At 44.9% G+C, this 26,499-nt stretch overlaps 1 protein-coding gene across 4 annotated transcripts in view; it reads left to right on the forward strand.

The window, feature by feature from the left end:
• Nucleotides 1-26,499, forward strand: part of PLA2R1 (phospholipase A2 receptor 1) — a 171,970-nt gene that overhangs the window by 12,612 nt on the left and 132,859 nt on the right. For all 4 annotated transcript variants that reach the window (XM_073647079.1, XM_073647076.1, XM_073647078.1 and 1 more), the window contains exons 4-5: nt 6,253-6,396; nt 17,461-17,646. In XM_073647079.1, the coding sequence (XP_073503180.1) occupies nt 6,253-6,396; nt 17,461-17,646 (330 nt within the window). The remainder of the gene's footprint in view (nt 1-6,252; nt 6,397-17,460; nt 17,647-26,499) is intronic.

Below are 26,499 nucleotides of genomic sequence, written 5' to 3' on the forward strand. Positions count from 1 at the left end.
TGTAAATTGCTCTAAATCATCCCCCAAAGTATGTATGCAAAACCCTCTCCCACAGGGTGGACTAATGGTAGATTTTTTTACCCGCAATATCTAAAATTATGTGACAGAGCCCCCAACAACAATCTATGCCAGCCAAAGATACAACTTAAAGTGTCAGTGACTGAACTACCCACTATGGTGTCTCCATTCCAGGTGCCATCTTTGTCCTCATCTATCTGATAGCTCCAGGGATGTCCCTATATTTGCTGCACGGAATTCTCAGTGTCCAACATTCCGCACCGCTCCAGGCACTTTAACCCCCTAAATGCTGCGATCTCTGCAATCGAGCAGAATCTCCTCTGCTCTTGGATCGGAGACCCCGCGACGTCCCTATCGTTGCCATGACGTCGTCATCATGACGACATCCGGGTCACCAGGCACTAGCAAGTTAGTTAAATCATGCGCAGTGCATGATCTAACTAAGTTGAGTCTGCAGCATTGACAGATTATAAGGTATAGCAGTGATCTTGCACTGTTGTGCCTAAAGGTACCGTCACACTTAGCAACGCCACAGCGATCCCGACAACGATACCACCTGGCAGGGATCGTTGCTGCGTCACTGTGTGGTCGCTGGTGAGACATCAAACAGTCAGATCTTCCCAACGACGCAGCAACGATACGGCGACCCGTAGCGACCTGTACGCAAAGGCACGTCTATGTGTCTCAGTTCTGAGTCGCCAACGAGGTCGTTGGTAAGGTGTCAAACACACCGATGCATGCTACCCAGTGGGGCCTCAACGATCAAAAAATGGTCCAGGCCATTTCGACACGACCAGCGATCTCACAGCAGGGGCCTGGTCGCTGCTACATGTCAAACGTAGTGAGATCGCTGCTGAGGTCTCTGTTGCGTCACAAAACTTGTGACTCAGCAGCGATCTCGCTAACGATCTCGCTTAGTGTGACGGGAGCTTTATAACTGCGATCAGAACTGCAGAAAGTGAAAGTCCCATAATGGAACAAAGTAAAAAAGTGAAAAAAATGTGAAAGAAAGTTGTAAAAAAAATAAATAAATTACAAAATAATGAAACAAAAAATAAAAAATATATTGTACCCATAAATAAATATTGTTCTGAAAAAAAAAAAAAAACAATAAAAGTACAAATATTTGGTATCGCTGCTTCCGCAACGACCCAACCTATAAAACTGTCCAACTAGTTAACCCCTTTAGTGAACACCGTGGAAAATAAAAATAAAAAACGATTCAAAAACTATGCTTTATCATCATACTGCTGAATAAAAAGTGGAATAAAATGCGAACAAAAAGACGAATTTAAATAAAAATAGTACCGCTGAAAACGTCATCTTTCCCACAAAAAAAAAACAAGCTGCCATACAGCTCCATCAGCCAAAAAATAAAAAAATTATTGCTCTCAGAAAAAAACGATGCAAACAATTATTTTTTCTATTAAAATTTTTATTGTGTAAAAGCGCCAAAACATAAGCAAAAGATATAATGTGGTATTGCTGTAATTGTACCAGCCAGAAGAATAAAGCTGTCTTATCAATTTTACCACACGCAGAACGGCATAAAAAACCACAATTCCTGAATTGTTGTTTTTTGTTTATTCTGCCTCCCAAAAATAATCGGAAAAGAAACGATCAAAAATGTCCTGTGCCCGAAAATGGTACCAATAAAAATGTCAACCCGTCCCGCAAAAAATAAGTCCTCACATGACCCTATCGGCAGGAATATGGGAAAATTATAGCTCTCAAAATAATGCGATGCGAAAAACTGTTTTTGCAACAAAAAAAAAGCGTCTTTTAGTGTGTGACAGCAGTCAAACATAAAAACCCGATATAAATCTGGTATCGCTGTAATCACACCAACCCAAAGAATAAAGTCGTCTAATCACTTATACCGCACGAGGAACAGCATAAAAAATAAATGAAACCAATTCTTCACCTGCTGCTGATTTGTTCATTCTGTCTCCCAAAGAACGCAGTAAGGCTGACATTTATCCTGCGCTCTGCACTGAGCGCTTACACCGGGGTTTCCATGTAATTCCTTGAAAAACGTGATTCAGACGCAACCCCAGGCAGAAGATTCCCTATAACGAGGAAGATGGAGGCACTGTGGACCCTGTCTGGCATATGATCCTCTGGTGGTGTCCGTCTTTTTAGGCGTGCATGAAAGTGCCATCGGCCACAGTTTTGTGAACCTCTGAAAAAAAGGACACATCTGAACAGAGGCCAGACGGAGTCCAGAGTAACTCTGCTGCCTCATTATAGTGAATGGATCCCTCGGGGGTTTCATCTGAATTACGTCACTCAGAGATTTAAATGGAAACCCGATATCAGTGTTCAGCATAGAGCACAGGATAAATGGGAACATTTTGCAGAACATTTTGGATCACAATAAAAGCTTCGACTCAATCCACAAAAAAAGCAAGTTCCCACTCAGGTCCGTCATCAATTAACGGAAGTATAGGGGGCTTCCACATTACTGGTAGCACAAAGGTTCTAGAAAAGTGAAATGGCTCTTTCCCCACAACAGAAATTCAGCAAATTCTGTGCTCTCAAATCCAAATTCCCCCCTCCCTTCTAAGCCATGTGCCTAAACCACAATTAGCGTCCACATGTTTGGCATTTCTGTAGTGATGAGAGCCTGCCTAATTTACGGGTGCATGTCTCCAGAAGCATGAGCTGGGCACAACGTACTGGTCACTACAACGTACTGGTCACTACAACGGCAGTTTGCAATTTTCACTCAGCAACATACGCTGCTGCTTGTTTCTGGAAAACACACATGTAGTAAAAATCCTCACCATACCTGTAGATAAATTCCCAAAGGGGTATAGTTTCCAAAGTGGGGTCACTTGAGGGGGGATTCTGCTCTTCTAGCATGTAGGGGCTCTGTATATGGAGTCCGCAAGCTATTCTAGGAAAACCTGAGCTCCAGGAGGCAAATAGCGCTCATTCCCTCCGGAGCCTTGCCGTGTGGCTAAACAGTACTGTACAGCCACTTATGGGGTATTTCTACATTCAGCAGAAATTGTGTGACAAATTTTTGTGCCATTTTTACCCATTTCCCAGTTTGAAAATGTAAAATCTGGGGCTAAAACAAAACTTTGGTGGAAAAAGTGTATTTATTCTTTCTTTACTGCCCAATGGTGTAAACTTCTTTGAGGCACATGTGGTGTCAACATGCTCACTGCACCCCTAGATGAATTAATTGAGAGGTTTAGTTTGTAAAATGGGGTTTCTTATGGGGGAAATTCTCCTGTTCTGGCACCTTGGGGGCTCTGCCAATGTGACATGGCACGGTCAAACCAGTCCAGTAAAATATGAACTCCAATATGGCGCTCCTTCCCTTCTGAACTTTCCCATGTGCCACAAAAGTATTTTTCAACCACATATGGAGTATCGGCATACTCAGCAGAAATTGCATAACAAATTTTGAGGTCCATTTTCTCCTGCTATCCTTGTAAAACTGAAAAAATTGGGAGCTAAAACAACAATTTTTTTTTTCATTTTCACAGCGTTGTAAAATTCAGTGAAACGCCTGTGGGTTCAAGATGCTGACCACACATCTAGATAAGTTCTCTGAGAGGTCTAGTTTCCAAAATTGTGTCATTTGTGGGGGGCTTCCATTGTTTAGACACAACAGGGGCTCTCCAAACGCGACATGATACTCGCAGACCATTCCATCAAAGTCTGTGTTCCAAACCGCCACGCCATCTTTTCAGAGCTCTGTCATGTGCCCAAACAGTAGTTTACCCCCCAATATGGGGTATCTTGATACTCATGAGACATTGCACAACAAATTTTGTTTTCCACTTTCTCATGTTACCCTTGTGAAAATAAAAAAATGGCTCTAAAAACATTTTTTTGGGCAAAAAAAATGACATTTTTTATTTTCACGACTCAATGTTATAAACTTCTGTCAAGCACCTGGGGGTTCAAGGTACTCACCACACATCTAGATAAGTTCCTTGAGGGGTCTAGTTTCCAAAATGGTGTCACTTGTGGGGGGGGGTCTCCACTATTTAGGCACATCAGGGGCTCTCCAAACGCAACATGGCGGTCCTAGTTATTCCAGCAAATTTTGCATTCAAAAAGTCAAATGGCACTGCTTCCCTTCCGAGCCCTGCTGTGCGCATAAACAGTGGTTTTCTCCCACATATGGGTTATCGGCGTGCTCAGGAGAAATTGCACAACATATTGTATTGTGTAATTTGTCCTGGTACCCTTGCAAAAATAACAAAAAATTGGGTTTAAAGTAAAATTTTTGTGAAAAAAAAAGTTAAACGTTCATTTTTTTCTTCCACCCTCCAAAAATTTCTGTGAAGCACCTGAAGGGTTATTAAACTATTTGACTGTGGTTTTGAGCACCTTGAAGGGTGCAGTTTTTAGAATGGTGTCACTTTTGGGTATTTTCTGTCATATAGACCCCTCAAAGTCACTTCAAGTGTGATGTTGTTGGAAAAATGAGAAATCACTGGTCAACTTTTAACCCTTATAACTTCCTAACAAAAAAAAATAGTTTAAAAAATTGTGCTGATGTAAAGTAGACATGTGGGAAATGTTATACAGCACATAAACACCCTCAACTAATATAGAATCCCCTCAAGAACATAGCATTAAACCAACAAAGAACCATCAAGAGTATAGGGATAAAAAAATCCAATTTTATTATATAAATATAAATAGGTATCATATATTAATGAAAAAAATACATCCTATATATACTAGGCACAGAATCAGAAAACACCAGGCTACATTTCCTAGCGTCACTGTTGTTTTCATTCCGGGTCAGCTGACTCGGTCATGTGCCTCTGTGACGTGGGCATTGAGCGCCGCATCCATGTTCGCACGGCATCATGACAGAGGCGCGCCGACACACATGGGGATAATTACGGACGCACAGATTATTATATTAAACACGCCCTAATAATGTAGCCCAAATTGTACATTCACACTGAAGGCGTCAAAACTATGAATTAACACATGTGGAATTTTATACTTAACAAAAAAGTGTGAAGCAACTGAAAATAGGTCTTATAAAATATGCATAAAATTAAGCAAAGGTATCCAAATGTAGCAATCAAATAACAAGGCATATGACCAAATAATTTTTTTGTATCTAATATTTTCTAATCATCCCTAAATGAGTTAAAGTGCCAATTGATATAAATAAGTAGGATAAGAATTTTTCTTTTGCAAAGTGCTTGTGCCTAAATGTCCATACTCAAAATATAATAGCAGCAAATTTAAACAAAGTGCAAAGTGCTGTAATGTCTCAAAAAATAAATAAATAAGTAAGATGCAAGTGCCTGTGTTACATTTATATTAAATACATACTATCAGCTAGTCAGAATATTGCACATAGGGAAAGAGAAGGTAAGTTTATCAAAAGTTTATCAAAAGTTAGGCATAGTGCCACTTACATGTTGTAGTTAGAGAGCCTTGCTATCTGGCCACCACCCCTTTTGAAAAAGCCAGAGCGTAACAGCGTCGTCGGGGTGGTGGCCGGATAGCATAAGAATTCAAAGTTTGAAAATTGCAAAATTTTTGCCAAATTTCTGTTTTTTTTCAGAAATAAGCGCAAGTCATACCAAAGAAATGTTACCACTATCATGAAGTTCAATATGTCACAAAAAAACAATTTCAGAATCAGTGGGATCCATCGAAGCATTCCAGAGTTATTACCTCATAAAGTGACAGTGGTCAGAATTGTAAAAAATGTACCTGGTCATTAAGGTGCAAACCACCCTCGGGTTAAAAGATATATGAGGAAATCAAATCAGCACAAAATTTTTAAACTAATTTGATAAAAGAAAGCAAAAAGTGGAATTCCATATTGGATTTCAACAGTCCGCCTGTAGATGGTTCTCTCTTGTCTCTGCAGTTTACTGGGAATTGGCCTTCAGGCACCTGATCAGGGGGAGTCCCAAGTGTCAGACCCCCACATATATCATATTGATGACCCTATTAAGTAAAGGCCTTCAATGAAATAAAAAACAAGTAATAAGCCCTATAACAGTATGATCAATTGGTGCTCTTTAGTTCTGTACTCAGTGGCACAGAAAGAAGGCGAAACTGTTTGAGGGCGAAACCTTCTCCCTTAGTGAGCATTATCGCATCCTATATGCACCCGGATGACACAACTGTAAACCTATTAGATCATATTTTTAATGTTGGAATATTAGTGTAAGGTATATTAACTGTATTGTATATATTGTCTTGTCAACACTTGTAATACTTATGGTGCAGGTTCCACCCCCTGGTTCCATGAGAGGAGACATTGTGGGACATATTACGCAGGAGGAGAACACAAATGGCTCAGCTATGAATGTGAATCCAAATTTCCTTATGTTTGTAAAAAGTATCTCATGAAAAGACAACATGAACACTATGGTGAGCAATAAATTATAATCCATTTATGCTTTCTGTATTGTCTTAGTTTTGGGTACCTAATGGAGTGAGGAGTTGTTGGGTTTTTGCAGGTCATACGTGTTAAATGTAAACAAAAAAGGATATAGACGTTCATTTCAATATAATGTATTAATATCCTTCAAACAAAATGAGGAAACCCAAATACACTAAACTATTTCTCATTCCTCATTCTACATTAATAATTTAAATAAGGAGATCAAAGTACTCAGTAAATCTGCTATTTCAAATTTTTATTTATGTTATCACAAGACATACAAACACCCCATAAAATCATGTCAAAAACCCCTTAGACATAGAAAGCCCCAATAAAATTGAGGCAGTGTGGTCAAAAGATATCACTGTAGGCACAAAAAATAAATACAGTTCAGAAAATAGGGATGTAAGACTCTATCAGTAAAGTTCTAAACCTCTTAGTTTCGTGGGATATGCCCCATGTCCCTGCCATTAGATTATCACAAAACATGTGTAAATAGAATACATACCCGTATATATAAGCCATAAAAATATCATATGACATGTACAGAAAAATACAAATTCTCACATTTTGAGGGATATATTCTCATATGGGATTATCATATAACAATTATAGCCAAGGTACAGGTCCTCACAATTTGAGGAAAATATCCTCCTGCACAAGTCATAAGATTATCGTGTAACACATGTAAGTAAAGTATAAATCCTCATGGTTTGAGGGATATCTCCCATATACAAGCCAGTAGAATAATCACAGTGGTTACATCAATTACAGCTTACATATGGAACACATAAGCTAGTACATAAACCCGGGTGCATATCACCAATCATAAGGATCATATCAGAATCCTTATCAGCAATCAAGTGATATCAGCATTATAGTACCCCCAAGGCAGGCATAATAGAAACCAATGCCAGAGTGTTGTAAGACCACACTGCCTCGTACCCCAACGCGCGTTTCGCGTGCTGCTTCGTCGGGGGGTACAGAGGCAGTGCCACACCTGATATATTTATATAAAGAGAGGAGTGAAGCACACCTGTTATTCCCTCTGTGTATTAGGGCGCACGCATGCCGTCCAGGGCGCGTCACCATCACTCGGCCGGCGTCCAGGAAGTCGACACGCGCATGCGCGCATATCGGTTCCTGATAGGACGCCAGTCGAGGGAGGCGAGGCCGCCATGACACGTCACGCGCGCGCACCACACCGGGTCCGTGCACACACCATATTAAGTCTGGGCAAAGTTGCCCTCAAACCCTATCCATACATTAACAACACAATTTGGTAATACATAGTAGATGCATCTTTAAGTCCATCACGATGACGTTATCTTTCCACTTGATGATTCACATTTTAACCCATCCTGCATTATTAAAGAAAATAGAAAAGTAATAATATACATTCCAGACGAGCAGAAAGAAAATAATAAATGCAGAGTTCTACATCAGAATGGTATCTACAATGAAATAATTATAGAATTCTCCTGATATTATTATATAGAATGTACATATCATCACAAATAATTATAAAAATATTGTTGTAAAATTATATTAAAGTAAAAAGTCATCTTGATGGAGTATAAAGTATCAATATACATATCTAAGTAGATAAATAATTATATTTCATAAATGGTCGACATCCCTATAATAACCATATTGTATGTATAAAGATAAATGATCACAATGATCTAAGTGACATATCGAGATAGGGAATATAGATAACCAGGAGTAGCAGCATAGAAGGTACAGTGTAGTGGGACAAGGCATGACCGCAACAGTGCCATCATATTCCATCCCATTATAAAAGATCACACCAGAAATGGCGCAAAGCTCACTGAATCATTTAGGCCCTTCGGTTTAATTGTATCAAGGATAGTGATCCATTTTGCTTCAGTTTTATGTAACAGATTTTTAGCATCTCCGCCCCTTGCTCCCAGTCGGATCTGGTCAATTGCTCGAAAACGTAAAAGGCGCCAATTGCAATTATGCAGTTCGCGAAAGTGCTTAGGGATGTTTTTGAGTTTGGCTATTTGCTCCGGGTCTATAATTTTCGCCGCATTTTTTATGTCTCTCAAATCTTCCAAGACTCTCACACGGAGCTCTCTTGATGTTAACCCAACGTAGATTAACTTACATGGGCAAATCGCCCAGTAGATAACGTCAGTAGAGCGGCAAGTTAGCCACTTAAAGATTTTAAAGTTACGAGTATTTTGGGAGTCGTGGAAGGAGAATGCTCTATCTACCTGGGAACAAGCACTGCATGCGCCACATGGGAAACAACCCCATTTAGGTTTTACATGACCAAAATTGAGGCCCCCAGATGCAGGTGGTATATAGTGACTTCTCACTAATATATCATTTAGATTTTTTGATCTTCTAGGGGTCACTAGGGGTCTTGAGGAGATTATGTTTTTTAGGATGGGGTCAGATAAGAGGACAGGCCAGTATCTTGTGAATATTGCCGACATTTCCCTCCAATGCGTATGGTAGGGTGTAATTAGTCTCACCTGTTCATTTTTTTCTTTTGTTTTCTTCTTCAGAAGTTGATCTCTTGAAGTTACCATTGCTCTAATGTAGCCCTGTTGGATGACATCGGGGTTATAATTACGGACCTTAAATCGTTTTTTTAATTCCCTAGCTTGACCCTCAAAAAGAACATCCGAGGAACATATTCTCCGAGCCCGGAGGAATTGTCCCGTGGAGATTGATTTAATTACCTGAGGGGGATGAGAAGATTTAGCATTTAGTAGCGAATTCACAGCTGTTTTTTTCCGGTGGATGTCAGTTGAAATCTGGCCATCCTTCCCCCTTTTGATATGTAAATCTAAGAAATCTATCTCATCAGGGCTCGAGGAATATGTCAGTCTTATGTTCTGCTTGTTCTGGTTCAATTTGTTAAGGAAACATTCAAGCCAACACTTCTTACCCTGCCACAGCAGGAAAACATCATCAATGAAGCGGACCCAGAGTTGGACCGCTCCATCCTCATGGTCCGGAAAATTGAGGTAATGTTCCCAATATCCCAGGAAGAGGCACGCATATGAGGGCGCACAAGACGCCCCCATAGCCGTGCCCCTCTCCTGTAGATATATACGATCCTTAAACAGGAAAAAATTGTGTGTAAGGACGTATCGTAGTAAGTGAAGTAACAGTTCAATTAAACGTTGCTCAATGTTGGTTGAGTCCAGAAAGAATTTTGCTGCTGTTAGGCCGTCATTGTGATTGATAGATGTATAAAGGGACTCCACGTCCGCAGTTACCATGATGATGTCCTCCTCTAATGTCATATCCTGCAGTCTCACCAACAAATCTGTTGAGTCCCTGATGTATGATGGTAGATTCTGTACTATTGGTTTAAGATAATAGTCCAGGAATCTACAGACAGGCTCACATAGGCTATTTTTACCGGACACTATGGGGCGCCCGGGTGGTTCAAGAGTATCTTTATGAACCTTCGGGAGAAGGTATAGTGTGGGTATAGTAGGGTTTTTAGTGATTAGGCCTTCATATATGGATTTAGGAATAATATTATGGGCCACCGCGGTTTCCAAGATATTGACCAACTCATTACAGAATTTCAATGTAGGGTTTTGCTCAAGTCTCCGATAACATGAAGTATCAGAGAGTTATCGAAGGGCCTCTTTTTCATATTTTACAGTTGGCCAAATAACAACATTACCCCCTTTGTCTGCCCTCTTTATGACCATGTCATTCATGGTTCTTAATTCCTTAAGGGCAATCCTTTGTTTGTAATTAAGTGTTATGCACACGCCCGGGCTAAGCGGCGTGTGCGTGGGATTGGTAGTGATTCCACTGGACCGTGCCGGAGAGTGAATGCCTGGAGGGGCGTGACTAAGTATTCACCCGATCCGACCAGGGTCGCACGACGGCATACGACGCCAGTGCACCAAGGAGGAACCGAGCAGAGGGACCAGGTGCTACTCCAGGACAGACCCCGGACACGGCTGTTGACCCACACAGGGGAATACAGGAACAGGCTGGTAGGCTGGCACACAGACTGGTGGGTATAGGCAGGCACGACTGGTATGCAGGCAGGCGGGTATGCAGGCAGGGGGGGTAAAGGCAAGCACAGCTAGAGTGCAGACAAGGCTGAGCAGGGAGGACAGGGCTCTGTTCACACGGAACAGACAGGAAGGGAAAGACAGAGCCAGATACTCACACAGTACTTGCAGAGACAACAAGCAGGAGTTAGGTACGAGTTCAGACTCTGCAGAAAAAGGAAGGGAACGGACATAGAGGCAAAACAGGTAAAGGACAGGAGAGAGTTCAGACTGGAACTGAGTGTACGGAGGAGACCGACACTGCAGAGGGATACAGGAGCGGGTCTGGGAATACGGCCCCCAGAGAGGCGGGACGAACAGGCAAGGAGCGTGTACAGACAGGACAGACCAGACACAGGAGCGGGTCTAGGAAAACGGCCACTAAAAGGCGGAACGAACAGGCAAGGAGCGTGTTCAGACAGGACAGACCAGACACAGGAGCGGGTATAGGAAATCGGCCACTAGAAGGCGAGAGGAAAAGGCTAGGAGCGAGTACATACAGGTCAGACAAGATACAGGAACGGGTCTAGGTAATCGGCCCCTAGAAGGCAGGAGGAACAGGCTAGGAGCGTGTTCAGACAGGTCAGACAAGATACAGGAACGGGTCTAGGTAATCGGCCCCTAGAAGGCAGGAGGAACAGGCTAGGAGCGTGTTCAGACAGGACAGACAAGAGAACACAGAAAGGACTCAGTTCAGACACGGGAGCTGATACCGCAAAGCAGGAGACATACAGGACTCAGTTCAGACACGGGAACTAATACCGAAAAGCAGGAGACATACAGGACTCAGTTCAGACACGGGAACTAATACCGAAAAGCAGGAGACATACAGGACTTAGTTCAGACACGGGAACTAATACCGCAAAGCAGGAGACATACAGGACTAAGTTCAGACAGGCCTGGAAATACAGCCTCCAGGAAAGGCAGACAAGGAAACAAAGAACGGGACCTGGCACCTTCAGAGTGCAAGCACACACTGAAGGAAAACACTATGCTCAGGCAGGGATAGAAGGGAGCTGCTGAGCTATATACCAAGTGTCAGACAGCAATAGGCTGAGGACGCACAAGGGGTGTGACCCACAGCAGGTACAAAAAGCAGGAAGTGATCGGGCGCCGCCCTTAAGCAGCAGAGACAGACACAAACAGACAGCATGGAGGGAAGCCAGAGAGACATTCCGGACAGGAGATCAAGTGCGCTCTCTTGCACAGTGGGAGATGGACCACCATGCAAGGACGCCGCCAGGTATGTTACATTAAGGTTATCATGAGATCTTTGGCTAGGGAGCGTTCTAAGGTCTTGTATTACCAATTTTGTAAAAAGCTCAATTGGGGCACATGCAGACAAAGGGGGGAAGGCTGTTGATTTTTTCTTACAAAAGGGTGGAAAATTGGGTATGTCTTCCTGCTCTTTAAGTAGGGAGTCCAAGACTGAAATAGCCTCTTTCTCCTCGGCAGTTGCATTGCGACGAAACTCGTCTTGATATTTGGAAAAATGTCTCTTAAGCATTAGTTTACGTCCAAAAAGTTGAACGTCTTTAATGGCCGTAAAGCAATCAAAGTTAGCCACTGGTGAAAAGGTCAGCCCCTTTTCAAGTACTTCCAGTTGCTCAATGCTAAAAGCTTTATCAGATAAATTAATTACCTTAAGTTTATCCTGCGTTATCGTTTCTTCCATTGAGGTCCCTGCTTCCTTTTGTAATTCCTGGAGGCTGTATAGCGAGTTTCCATTCGCCCTCCTTGTTCTCTTGGATCTGGATCGTCCTCTGAAGTCTGGCGCATGTCCAAAAAATGGACCGCAGAAGAACTATCACTGGAAGACATTGAATCGTGTCTAGATTGGAAATGAGGTTTTTGGGCAGATGGTTGACCATGATGCCATTTATAGACACGTCCATTTTTATAATCAGTTGTATCACGATGGAATTTTTTCATCTTGAATTGTCTAATTTCTTGCTCCCATTTATCCAGATCCTTCATAAGTTCTTTATCTAGAGCATCCCATGCCTCTTTAGACAATGTCTTTTTCCATACCCAATTTTCCACCCTTTTGTAAGAAAAAATCAACAGCCTTCCCCCCTTTGTCTGCATGTGCCCCAATTGAGCTTTTTACAAAATTGGTAATACAAGACCTTAGAACGCTCCCTAGCCAAAGATCTCATGATAACCTTAATTACAAACAAAGGATTGCCCTTAAGGAATTAAGAACCATGAATGACATGGTCATAAAGAGGGCAGACAAAGGGGGTAATGTTGTTATTTGGCCAACTGTAAAATATGAAAAAGAGGCCCTTCGATAACTCTCTGATACTTCATGTTATCGGAGACTTGAGCAAAACCCTACATTGAAATTCTGTAATGAGTTGGTCAATATCTTGGAAACCGCGGTGGCCCATAATATTATTCCTAAATCCATATATGAAGGCCTAATCACTAAAAACCCTACTATACCCACACTATACCTTCTCCCGAAGGTTCATAAAGATACTCTTGAACCACCCGGGCGCCCCATAGTGTCCGGTAAAAATAGCCTATGTGAGCCTGTCTGTAGATTCCTGGACTATTATCTTAAACCAATAGTACAGAATCTACCATCATACATCAGGGGCTCAACAGATTTGTTGGTGAGACTGCAGGATATGACATTAGAGGAGGACATCATCATGGTAACTGCGGACGTGGAGTCCCTTTATACATCTATCAATCACAATGACGGCCTAACAGCAGCAAAATTCTTTCTGGACTCAACCAACATTGAGCAACGTTTAATTGAACTGTTACTTCACTTACTACGATACGTCCTTACACACAATTTTTTCCTGTTTAAGGATCGTATATATCTACAGGAGAGGGGCACGGCTATGGGGGCGTCTTGTGCGCCCTCATATGCGTGCCTCTTCCTGGGATATTGGGAACATTACCTCAATTTTCCGGACCATGAGGATGGAGCGGTCCAACTCTGGGTCCGCTTCATTGATGATGTTTTCCTGCTGTGGCAGGGTAAGAAGTGTCGGCTTGAATGTTTCCTTAACAAATTGAACCAGAACAAGCAGAACATAAGACTGACATATTCCTCGAGCCCTGATGAGATAGATTTCTTAGATTTACATATCAAAAGGGGGAAGGATGGCCAGATTTCAACTGACATCCACCGGAAAAAAACAGCTGTGAATTCGCTACTAAATGCTAAATCTTCTCATCCCCCTCAGGTAATTAAATCAATCTCCACGGGACAATTCCTCCGGGCTCGGAGAATATGTTCCTCGGATGTTCTTTTTGAGGGTCAAGCTAGGGAATTAAAAAAACGATTTAAGGTCCGTAATTATAACCCCGATGTCATCCAACAGGGCTACATTAGAGCAATGGTAACTTCAAGAGATCAACTTCTGAAGAAGAAAACAAAAGAAAAAAATGAACAGGTGAGACTAATTACACCCTACCATACGCATTGGAGGGAAATGTCGGCAATATTCACAAGATACTGGCCTGTCCTCTTATCTGACCCCATCCTAAAAAACATAATCTCCTCAAGACCCCTAGTGACCCCTAGAAGATCAAAAAATCTAAATGATATATTAGTGAGAAGTCACTATATACCACCTGCATCTGGGGGCCTCAATTTTGGTCATGTAAAACCTAAATGGGGTTGTTTCCCATGTGGCGCATGCAGTGCTTGTTCCCAGGTAGATAGAGCATTCTCCTTCCACGACTCCCAAAATACTCGTAACTTTAAAATCTTTAAGTGGCTAACTTGCCGCTCTACTGACGTTATCTACTGGGCGATTTGCCCATGTAAGTTAATCTACGTTGGGTTAACATCAAGAGAGCTCCGTGTGAGAGTCTTGGAAGATTTGAGAGACATAAAAAATGCGGCGAAAATTATAGACCCGGAGCAAATAGCCAAACTCAAAAACATCCCTAAGCACTTTCGCGAACTGCATAATTGCAATTGGCGCCTTTTACGTTTTCGAGCAATTGACCAGATCCGACTGGGAGCAAGGGGCGGAGATGCTAAAAATCTGTTACATAAAACTGAAGCAAAATGGATCACTATCCTTGATACAATTAAACCGAAGGGCCTAAATGATTCAGTGAGCTTTGCGCCATTTCTGGTGTGATCTTTTATAATGGGATGGAATATGATGGCACTGTTGCGGTCATGCCTTGTCCCACTACACTGTACCTTCTATGCTGCTACTCCTGGTTATCTATATTCCCTATCTCGATATGTCACTTAGATCATTGTGATCATTTATCTTTATACATACAATATGGTTATTATAGGGATGTCGACCATTTATGAAATATAATTATTTATCTACTTAGATATGTATATTGATACTTTATACTCCATCAAGATGACTTTTTACTTTAATATAATTTTACAACAATATTTTTATAATTATTTGTGATGATATGTACATTCTATATAATAATATCAGGAGAATTCTATAATTATTTCATTGTAGATACCATTCTGATGTAGAACTCTGCATTTATTATTTTCTTTCTGCTCGTCTGGAATGTATATTATTACTTTTCTATTTTCTTTAATAATGCAGGATGGGTTAAAATGTGAATCATCAAGTGGAAAGATAACGTCATCGTGATGGACTTAAAGATGCATCTACTATGTATTACCAAATTGTGTTGTTAATGTATGGATAGGGTTTGAGGGCAACTTTGCCCAGACTTAATATGGTGTGTGCACGGACCCGGTGTGGTGCGCGCGCGTGACGTGTCATGGCGGCCTCGCCTCCCTCGACTGGCGTCCTATCAGGAACCGATATGCGCGCATGCGCGTGTCGACTTCCTGGACGCCGGCCGAGTGATGGCGACGCGCCCTGGACGGCATGCGTGCGCCCCAATACACAGAGGGAATAACAGGTGTGCTTCACTCCTCTCTTTATATAAATATATCAGGTGTGGCACTGCCTCTGTACCCCCCGACGAAGCAGCACGCGAAACGCGCATTGGGGTACGAGGCAGTGTGGTCTTACAACACTCTGGCATTGGTTTGTATTATGCCTGCCTTGGGGGTACTATAATGCTGATATCACTTGATTGCTGATAAGGATTCTGATATGATCCTTATGATTGGTGATATGCACCCGGGTTTATGTACTAGCTTATGTGTTCCATATGTAAGCTGTAATTGATGTAACCACTGTGATTATTCTACTGGCTTGTATATGGGAGATATCCCTCAAACCATGAGGATTTATACTTTACTTACATGTGTTACACGATAATCTTATGACTTGTGCAGGAGGATATTTTCCTCAAATTGTGAGGACCTGTACTCTATCTATATATGTTATATGATAATCCCATATGAGAATATATCCCTCAAAATGTGAGAATTTGTATTTTTCTGTACATGTCATATGATATTTTTATGGCTTATATATATGGGCATGTATTCTATTTACACATGTTTTGTGATAATCTAATGGCAGGGACATGGGGCATATCCCACGAAAACTAAGAGGTTTGGAACTTTACTGATAGAGTCTTACATCCCTATTTTCTGAACTGTATTTATTTTTTGTGCCTACAGTGATATCTTTTGACCACACTGCCTCAATTTTATTGGGGCTTTCTATGTCTAAGGGGTTTTTGACATGATTTTATGGGGTGTTTGTATGTCTTGTGATAACATAAATAAAAATTTGAAATAGCAGATTTACTGAGTACTTTGATCTCCTTATTTAAATTATTAATGTAGAATGAGGAATGAGAAATAGTTTACATACGTGTTAAATGTTGGCTGACAACCTGCCATTTTTCAGTGCCAGGATATTTTATTAAAAGACAAAAACAACATATAAAAGCAGATCGGCCACCAAATTTCACAATACAAAATAATAATAATAATAATAATAATAATAATAATCTTTTTTTTTATATAGCCCCAACATATTCCACAGTACTTTACAATTCAGGCAATTTACAGACATTATCGGCACTGTCCCCATTGGGGCTCACAATCTACATGCATACATTATTAAATATGATCTCTTAGACCTGATGAACTTGCTGTACTTACTTTGAAAATCAATGTTAAAATGACTGCATTATCCTTTTACAAAGTTTACCCCACTGATGTTCAAATGAGCATTTTATGAGTCCAGCATATAATGTATGTAGTTGGTATCGTAAAAATCTGGTGAATGATCCACTTTGTTTGCGATATGTCAGAGGATAAAGGGATAGGGCATGTTGAATTTCAACATACCCAATCCTTTGTTTTCAAGGGAGATTAATTATTATATATTATGAATTTTAATAAACATTATTTCACCTGGCACTATATACACACTCCTCAACATTGAAAATGCAAACCAAGAAGTAAAAGTCACAGAACTATGGAAATCACAGATCAGTAGGCATGTAAATATGTCTCGAGCGCAGTGATAGCCGGAGATTTGTCTGGAGACTGTACGGGCAACGCCATCATGAAGAAGCCTTCAAAGTCTCTCAGAAGCCATTTTTCAAAACAGCAATGCCAGGCTTCATGCTGCTTGTGCTACTGTGAGCAGCCTGCACGACCTAAACCTGCTACCATGGCTTGCATCGTCTCCGGACTTTACTACCATTGAGCACATCTGGGACATCATTGATCGGCCCTTACAAAGGAAGCTGCCAGATGCGGATCTTGATGATTTGCTCAAGTTCATTCAGCTTGGTAGAACATTCCTCAGACAAACTTTAATATCCTCAGTGATAGCAGCCAAGGCTGTGAGTTCTGGGATTTCTGCTCAAACTCGATACTGAATAAATTGAGATGTTTTGAATATTTTGTTTCCATTTTTGTCATCATTTGCAGATCAGTAGCTTGTCTATCCATCCTGTGATTTCCAGAACTTTTTTACTTCTTGGTGTTGCAATTTGAATCATTGAGAAGAGTATATAAAGATATTAGGAATTATAAATGTCAAAAATTAATCTAAAATGATTTGCTGTTCCCTCTGCATTTCATGACTAACATATAAGAGACCTGGAAGTATTACCCAACACACTGTGAGCCCGATTGGATCCCTTACAGCCAGCGCTGTAGTAAACTCCAGAAAGCGTTCAGCTGGTCTGAAGCATCTGCTGCCTGTCGCGGTGATGGAGGAGAATTAATGAGCGTGAACTCACTGGCAGATGTGGAATTTCTAGTTCATCTCTTCAATCATGGTGATAATTTAACTGTCTTTTAATTTCTTATCCATTATTTAATATCACTGACATATTCTGTGACGTTGCACACAAGGAATTTTTTTCCCCAATGTGGAGCTTGGTGTTTGCCACATGGTTTTTTTTTTGCCTTCCTCTGGATCAACATGTTAGGCTATGGGTTGAACTAGATGGACGTAGTCTTCCTTCAACCTTAAAAACTATGTTACTATGTTACAACAGATTGCGGCATATTCAACCCAATGAACACTGTGGTAGATCAGCTCATTTAGCTGCTTAAAGGGGTTGTGCCACCACAAAGAATACAGTAAACCAAGCAAAAAAGGTTGAAATAAATAGTTTTGTAATTTGTAGTGATTAGAAATGATGCTTTATTCAATAGACACCAAGCTTTTATTTTTTGAATTATGCTCTCTGGCTCCCCCTGGTGTTATTTCATTACGCCTTGGTAGTGGGCAATCAGCTGGTCGAGTTTGCACAGTTCCTGTCATCATAAGAGGCCCCCACAACTCCCCACCCCCAGTGTGCACAACATATTTGCAGTTCCTGTCATCATGAGAGGCCCCCCCAACTCCCCACCCCATGTGTGCACAAAGTATTCTCTCTCTGAAGTCTGACAGCGCAGGCTCCCTGCTGTAAGCAGAGAGCGTGTCTGTGATTCACCCCCTTACCCTGTGCTTACACAGCTGACCTCTGGGTGAGATAGTCTCCTCCACAGACCTGTGAGTGTGGCGCCCTGCTACGCACAGGTGCCACAGAACCCAGAAGGGTGCATGGATGGACTTCTCCACAAGAGGCCCTCACACATTCACATACCTCCACCCTACCACCTCATACCAGCAGAGGGAGCCCATTAGGGATATATATATATATATGGAGGGTGGAGCTAGGCAGTTAGTCAGTCTCTCAGTGAGTTAAGCTGGAGAGAGTGTGCTGGCACTTAGACCAGTGAAGAGGCAGCACGCTGGCTGCTGTGCTTAGGCGAGCCAAGGCCTACAGCACGAGTTGAAGCCTAGTGAGGGCCCTGAGTGTGGCCGATGAGGAGAGGAGAAGTAACAAGGGGGCAGAGGAGCGTACCAGGCTCACCCCGAACTATACACCGGACCCCGGGTCCGCGCCTACAGGGTCCCTTTATACCCAGTAGGGACCACCGGATACCTGGAGGACTACAAGTCCCAGGTCGACCAACGCTGACTACCGTACCAGGGCTAGGAGTCACGGAGGCCCCAGCGTCCAGGAAGAGTGATCTCCAAGAGAAGGCCCTACCACCAGGTCAGCAGGTGCAAGAGAGAGAGACAGTAATTAAGCCAGGCCTAGCTCCAGGCAGGTCAGAGGTTTAGCAAGTGGAAGCAACGGATCAGGAGGCCCTATACCCGCTCACTGGGGAGAGTCCAGAAGTGCACCCTTCGTACCGAGTACCCTGGACCATACCTGCAACTACACCAGTAAAGGTACCGAAGCGAACCCCCGTGTGAGTGTCTGTCATTTCTCCCTGAACCGTCCTGGCCGTCTCTCACCTGTACCACCATCCATTTCCCTACACTGCCCTGGAGCTAGCTCTTCCTGTGGAGAGCCACACCATCCCTGCTGCCGTAACATCAGCTTCAGAGGACTGCTCCGCAGCGGCGGCTCCCTTTAGCCGCATTCCAGAGGCGGCGTCACGAACTTTACAAATCCCCTATAAATAATTCCCCTTTTTGTTGACCACCCTGGGCCACGGACCGGGCCAGCCACTGTGATATCCCCCTACCAGCATCCATAGGCCCGGCTGCCGAGTACCCCACGGCTCTGGGGGCGCGTCATCTTCTGGCGTCACAAACAGGATTTCGTGCCCATTGCAACGAACAGGATTCCGTGCCCGTTGCCACCGGGTACTGTGCGCCTTAAAAGACTGTAACACTTACTGTGGTGAAGATTTCCCACCATTCCCGAGGTTTCCCGCCATTATCCGCCATTTTCCTATCGCCGTGCGGGAAGAAGAGGGGCGTAACCGCGGGAATCGGAGAGGCGTAACCGCTGGAAGCGCGCGAAGCCCAAGACACGCCCCACCCTTGACGTCGAACAAGGAAGCGTTAGGTCCTGGAAGGAGTCCAGTGGACGCTCTGACGTCAGACGCGAGCGACGCAAAGTCCTGGAAGAAGACCGTCGCCTGCGGAGCTGCGGCCTACCTGATAGAAAAAGTGAAGAAGGTAGGCTACGGTTTACTAGGGGGGTGCAACCATGGCCGACGACCAGCAAGCCGCCGGCGCACCGGTTAACGCTCCCGATGCCCAACTTGTGCCCGGCGCTGCACAGGCCAGAGCGACCGCCCCTCCAGCAGGGGTCGCGACTCCGTTGATACATATGGCCCTGCCGTATATCCCTGGAGTGAAATGGCTTCCCCAGTATGATGGCAAACCAGACACCCTGTCTGGATTCAAAAGGAAAATATGCGGTGTACTGGATATGTATTCAATGACTGGTAAACAGAGAGCTGCTGTTGTGCTGGGACAATTGACTGGTGCCGCAGAGCGGGAAGTTGAAACCTGGCCAGCCGCAGACCAGGAATCAGTATCCATTATTTTTAAGAGACTGCAAACTGTGTTTGAAAACCGCACTGAGATAGATCTCCGGATGAGGTTCTACCATTGTGTCCAGAAACCTGAGGACAGTATCTGGGACTATACCTGGAGCTTGCAGGAAGCCCTGCGGGCCCTGAAACAGGTTAGTCCAGCCAGCATACAAGATGAGAATAAAATGCTGACGGAGCAATTCATCCGGAGGTTGAGGTCCCAGGAGGAGAGTAGAACTGTACGGTGGTGGACTTTAGATCATCCAGACGCCACCTTTGACACCCTCAAGGACATGGCTATTAAGGGTCTACAGCCCCTGGAAACATCAGGGACTACTATGCAGCGTTACCAGGGTGGGGCCACCCCAGTGGCCACAGCACCCACTGCTCCTTCATTAACGGCTGAAACAAAGACGCAAACAGTGCCCCCTAGCGAGCTGGACAGCCTGCGCTCTGAAGTGCGCCAGCTAAGTGAAACCCTGGCCACTGTCCTGAGCACCCTGCAGCTACAGACGGAGTCCAAGCCGGAAGGAAGGATCCTCTTCGCCGATAGCCCTGAGGATGTCCCCTGGATGAGGAGAAGAAGGAAGACAACGCCACCCCGGAGGAGGACAACGCCACCCCGGAGGAGGACCAACGACCAACGTCGCCCTCCAGGAGACTTCATCTGCTACCGCTGCCACAAGGCAGGCCACACAGCGTGGAACTGTCCTTTAAACGAGCAAACCCTGGGGCCGAGGGCCGACACCCAGTAGTAAATCAACCAGGCCCATCAAGCTGGTACCACCGGTTCGTAGGAGGAAGGCCTTTCCTGTCCATCGTGCTGGACGGTATAGCCACACCTGCATTACTGGACACCGGCTCACAGGTAACCATCATACCTGATGTCCTCTACAAAAGGTACTGGTCCGTGGATGAACTCCAGCCGAAAGCCCCGAACCTCTCTGTGTATGCCTCTAACGGCCTTCCTCTTAACCTAGTAGGGGTTAAGGACGTGACAGTGAAGGTGGGGAGAGCGGAACTAAAGGACCAAGGACTGATTGTAGTGGAATCTAACCCTGGTGATACAGACTTGTATATGATACTTGGTACAAATATTGTTGGTAACTGTTTGGGAGAAGTGTTGTTTTTGCTCCAACAGATTGCTGACACTGCCAAACCAGGGCAGAGGAAGGTGCTCAAGAGAGAGATTCGAGCCCTCCTGTACCAGCAACATGTAAAGCTATCAGGTGATGAAATTGGTAATGTAAGGGTGACAGACCCAATACCCATTGTGATTCCCCCAATGAGTGAGATGCTGATTTGGTGTAGGGTTGCAATAGGTCTCAAGGGACAGAACTACCAGGCGGTAGTGGAGCCCATTAGCTCAGAGCACAGACCTACACTCTTAACTGCTAGAGGGGTAGTGGATGTACGCAATGGGAGGGTACCCATACGTCTCCTAAATTGTGGGGAGGAGGAGGTCAAATTGCCAAGGTATGCCACTGCTGCCAGATTGTATACTGTGAATGATGACGCCATACACACAGTAGAGTCCTTAACCTCATCAGACACAGTGGAGGGTAATGACTCAGAAACCCAGGTGGGGGATTGGTGTCAACAGCTCCATGTTGGGACTGACGCCACTCCTGTCCATCAAAAACAAGGTGTACACAGGGTGGTGCAGGAATACGAACAGGTGTTCACCAAACACCCACTTGATTTTGGGAGGATTAAAGGGGTACAACACCATATACCCACAGGTGACCATCCACCCATCAAAGAACGTTACAGCCCCATACCACCAGCACACTACCAGAAAGCGAAGGAAATGTTGCATGACATGAAGACAGCAGGGGTAATAAGAGATAGCTGTAGTCCCTGGGCAGCTCCCCTGGTCCTGGTCAGGAAAAAGGATGGAAGCATGAGGATGTGTGTAGATTACAGACAGGTAAATCGCATAACACATAAAGATGCATACCCTTTGCCCCGCATAGAGGAATCCCTGGCAGCACTAAGGTCTGCAAATTACTTCTCTACCCTTGACCTCACTAGTGGGTACTGGCAAGTAGCAGTTGCTGAGGAGGACCGAGAGAAGACAGCCTTCACTACCCCGATGGGACTCTGCGAGTTCAACAGTATGCCGTTCGGACTCTGCAACACCCCTGGAACGTTCCAGAGATTGATGGAGTGCTGTTTGGGACACCGTAACTTCGAGACCGTGCTGCTATACCTGGATGACTTGATAGTGTACTCCAAGACGTATGAGGACCATTTGAAGCACCTGGCGGAGGTATTTGAGTCGTTGTCCCAGTATGGGATGAAATTGAAGCCTTCCAAGTGCCACCTGCTCAAACAGAAGGTTCAATACCTGGGGCACATAGTCCGTCCAGAAGGAGTAGCACCAGACCTGGAGAAGGCCACTGCCATCCAGAAATGGCCAGAACCGAAGAATCTCAAGGAGGTACGTCAGTTCCTGGGACTGGTCGGGTATTACCGGAGATTTGTAAAGGACTGCACCAAGAAAGCAGCGCCTTTGCGGAAGGACAGTCCAACAGAGGCAAACCCCCCTTCCTCCAGTGGGGTAAAGAACAGGCTGAGTCCTTTGCAGTGATGAAGGAGATCCTGACTGGCGAAGAAATCCTGGCCTACCCTGACTGCAGCCAACCTTTCCTGCTGTACACTGATGCCAGCAACGAGGGACTAGGAGCTGTGTTGAGTCAGAAGCAGTATGGCAAAGAGAAGGTGATTGCCTATGCCAGCAGGAAGCTTCATCCTACCGAGAGGAATCCAGGAAACTATAGCTCCTTCAAGTTGGAGTTCCTGGCCTTGGTCTGGGCCATCACTGAACGATTCAAGCACTACCTATCCTCCACTAAGTTCACGGCCTATACTGACAATCCCTTGACACATCTAGAGACAGCCAAGTTGGGAGCCATGGAACAGCATTGGATGGCCCGACTGTCAAACTATCAGTTCACAATCAAGTACCGGGCAGGCCACAAGAACGCCGATGCCCTATAAAGAATGCCTCACCAGTCGGACACTGAAGAAGAAGTGGATGACCTGGAGGAGATTGAGCTACCTGCCTTCCACTGAAATGGGATGGTCCACGAGCAGCGCACCTCCGGGAGGTATCGTGGTAAGACACTAAACCCTTTACCTCATCACAGTTGGAAGGAGACCCAGGACAGCGACTCGGTTGTCAGCCGTATCAAAGAACTGATAACCCAGGAAGGTTCCTCCCTGGAGAAGGAAGCTCCTCCACAAGCAAAGCTACTGTGGAATGAGAGAAGCCGGCTGTTCATTTATAGAGAGAAGCTGTGCCGAAGTTATGTCAACCCTAGGACCTATGAGATGGTATGGCAGATCGTAGTGCCCAGGACAGACATCCAGATGATGTTGGAGGCCTACCACGATCAAGCAGGGCACTTTGGCTGGAAGAAGCTGGAAACCCTCCTGAAGAGTCGGTTTTATTGGGTTGGAATGCGGAGTTCCATAGAGAGGTGGTGCCGGGATTGTGGACCCTGTGGCCTCAGAAGAAAAGACTACAGCAGCCAGAAAGCACCCTTGCAGTCCATCAAGACAACCCAGCCCCTGGAGATCGTCGCTCTGGATCACGTCAAGCTGTCACCCAGCAGGTCAGGCTACTCCTATGCCCTGATCATGGTGGATCACTACTCCCGGTTCCTGGTGGTAGCCGCCGTCAAGGATCTGACGGCAGAAACTGTAGCAAGGACGTTTCAAGCATACTTCTGCAGGCCCCATGGATACCCGGATAAGGTGCTGACGGATCAAGGCCCTGCCTTTGAAGCCGAGCTGTTCAAAGAGTTTTGCCTTCTGTACGGGTGTAACAAGATTCGGACTACGCCGTACCACCCTCAAACCAATGGTCTATGTGAAAAGATGAACAATATCATCATAGACCTGCTGAAGACCTTACCTCTAGAAGAAAGGAATCAGTGGCCAGACAAACTGCCTTACCTGGTAGATCTGTACAATCACATACCTGTGAGTTCCACCAATTGTACTCCAGCGTACCTCATGAGAGCAAGACCCGGAAAGTTGCCCATGGACCTGGAGCTTGGAGTGGTAGAGCCTAAAGCAGATATGTCCACTGAAGACTGGGATACGACTCGACAGGAGCAGTACAAGAGAATACAGGCCTGTGTCGAAGACAGTCTAAATAGGGTGAGAGATAAGCAGGAAGCACAGTACAACAAGAGTGCACCAGCAGAACCCTTAACACCTGGAGAAGTTGTGCTGAAGCGAAAAAGAAAAAACCACAAGCTTGACGACCAGTGGGAAACAGAGCCTTACACTGTGTTGGATTCCAGGTTCGACAATAGAAAAACCTGTCTAATCAGTAAAGATGGAGGTAAGACAGCTGTAACAGTTTCAAGAGACCACTTGAAGTTGTGCCCAGGTCTATTGAAGCCACTGGAAGAAGTACCTCTTATAGTGCCTGAAGAACCCAAAGAAGATGTACTCCATACTGTCTTAGGAGATTTCCCGGCAGATTGGCCTCAACTGGATGGAGCTGTAATAATACCTGTGATACACTTCTACCAACAGCCAGAAGACCCTCCACTGCAAGTAAGACCTGTAAGTGCCCCAGAAGAGCCTGCTCAGGAAGAATCCCTGGAAGAAGGATCCCCGGCTGGAGAAGAGCCAGAAGGCCCAGCAAATGGTATGCTTGCCAGTCCCATAGAGAGGTTAAGGCAGTTTTACAATCTACCAACCCGTAGAACTGACAGAGTGGAAGACAGTGCAGACACAGATACCACCCACACTCCCGTACTACGCAGGTCAACACGCAGTACGAAAGGCCAGGCCCCTGTCAGGTATAGAGAGTAAATAAGTTAGAAATACCTGCAGTGTAAATAGTTTCCCAGTTGGATACTGCCTAATGTTTATTGTATAAACTGAAATTTATGTGTGCCATTGGTTACCCGTAAGGGTTTATAAGGACTCTGAGGCTGAGGACTGTGAGCAGCCCAAAAACTGTTCCTATACATAGTTGCACTCCCTGGAGTGCCCCTTAAGTGACCACAGAACGAAAACCCGTTTGGCGTGGCTGAAGACGTGGTCCAGCACTTGGATCACCTATGCCCTGTAGCCACGCCCAGGGCCTACGTTGAGGGTTTTCAGGCGGGTCCTTCATGTTCTTTCAACGGTGAAATGGACACCAGGTTACGGAACTTGCCGCACCTTTATTAATGTTATCATACTTGTTGTTGTTATTATAATTATTGTTATTATTGTTGTAACCTGTTACAAAATGCTTCAGTCCAGGAGTACAGAATTGTACTAAGGGGGAATGTGGCGCCCTGCTACGCACAGGTGCCACAGAACCCAGAAGGGTGCATGGATGGGCTTCTCCACAAGAGGCCCTCACACATTCACACACCTCCACCCTACCACCTCATACCAGCAGAGGGAGCTCGTTAGGGATATATATATGGAGGGTGGAGCTAGGCAGTTAATCAGTCTCTCAGTGAGTTAAGCTGGAGAGAGTGTGCTGGCACTTAGACCAGTGAAGAGGCAGCACGCTGGCTGCTGTGCTTAGGCGAGCCAAGGCCTACAGCACGAGTTGAAGCCTAGTGAGGGCCCTGAGTGTGGCCGGTGGCGAGAGGAGAGGAGAAGTAACAAGGGGGCAGAGGAGCGTACCAGGCTCACCCCGAACTATACACCGGACCCCGGGTCCACGCCTAAAGGGTCCCATTATACCCAGTAGGGACCACCGGATACCTGGAGGACTACAAGTCCCAGGTCGACCAACGCTGATTACCGTACCAGGGCTAGGAGTCACGGAGGCCCCAGTGTAGCACCCCGAGGGCTCGGCTGCTACAGGGGTATTGCACCTCAGACCAGAGGTGTGATATTCCACTCCCGGGTAAGGATGGAGTGTGGACCAGGACTCGTTTAGCTGCATGCACCACACACACCCCATTTCCGAGGGACAGCTCAACGGTGCTCCCACAGAAGTGCAGGCACGACAGCTTCTGTCCCTGGTTGGAGTGGGGCGGGGAAAGGAAAACCCAGTGGTGTAGGAGCAGATAGGGGTGGGTCTCTGGGTATAGGCAGGAGCCCATTGGTTGCTAGTCACCTGGGCTCGGGTGTCAGAAGGAGGTATAAAAGGTGGGCACCATCTTAGAACAGAGTTCAGTCCAGTTCAGTTCAGTGGAGACAGTCTGAGGAGAAGACAGGAAGCAGAGCCCCTGCATGGGCTCTGCTCTGCAGGCAGGCCTTGTCAGGAGGCTGGAGCCTGAGAGAGAGAGAGAGAAGAAGGAACAGAAAGGAAAGTAGGAAAGGAACTGGAA

This window comes from Phyllobates terribilis, unplaced genomic scaffold (assembly GCF_046119375.1).
Source record: "Phyllobates terribilis strain yellow unplaced genomic scaffold, ASM4611937v1 Scaffold_9__5_contigs__length_417890890, whole genome shotgun sequence".
Lineage (NCBI taxonomy): Eukaryota > Metazoa > Chordata > Amphibia > Anura > Dendrobatidae > Phyllobates > Phyllobates terribilis.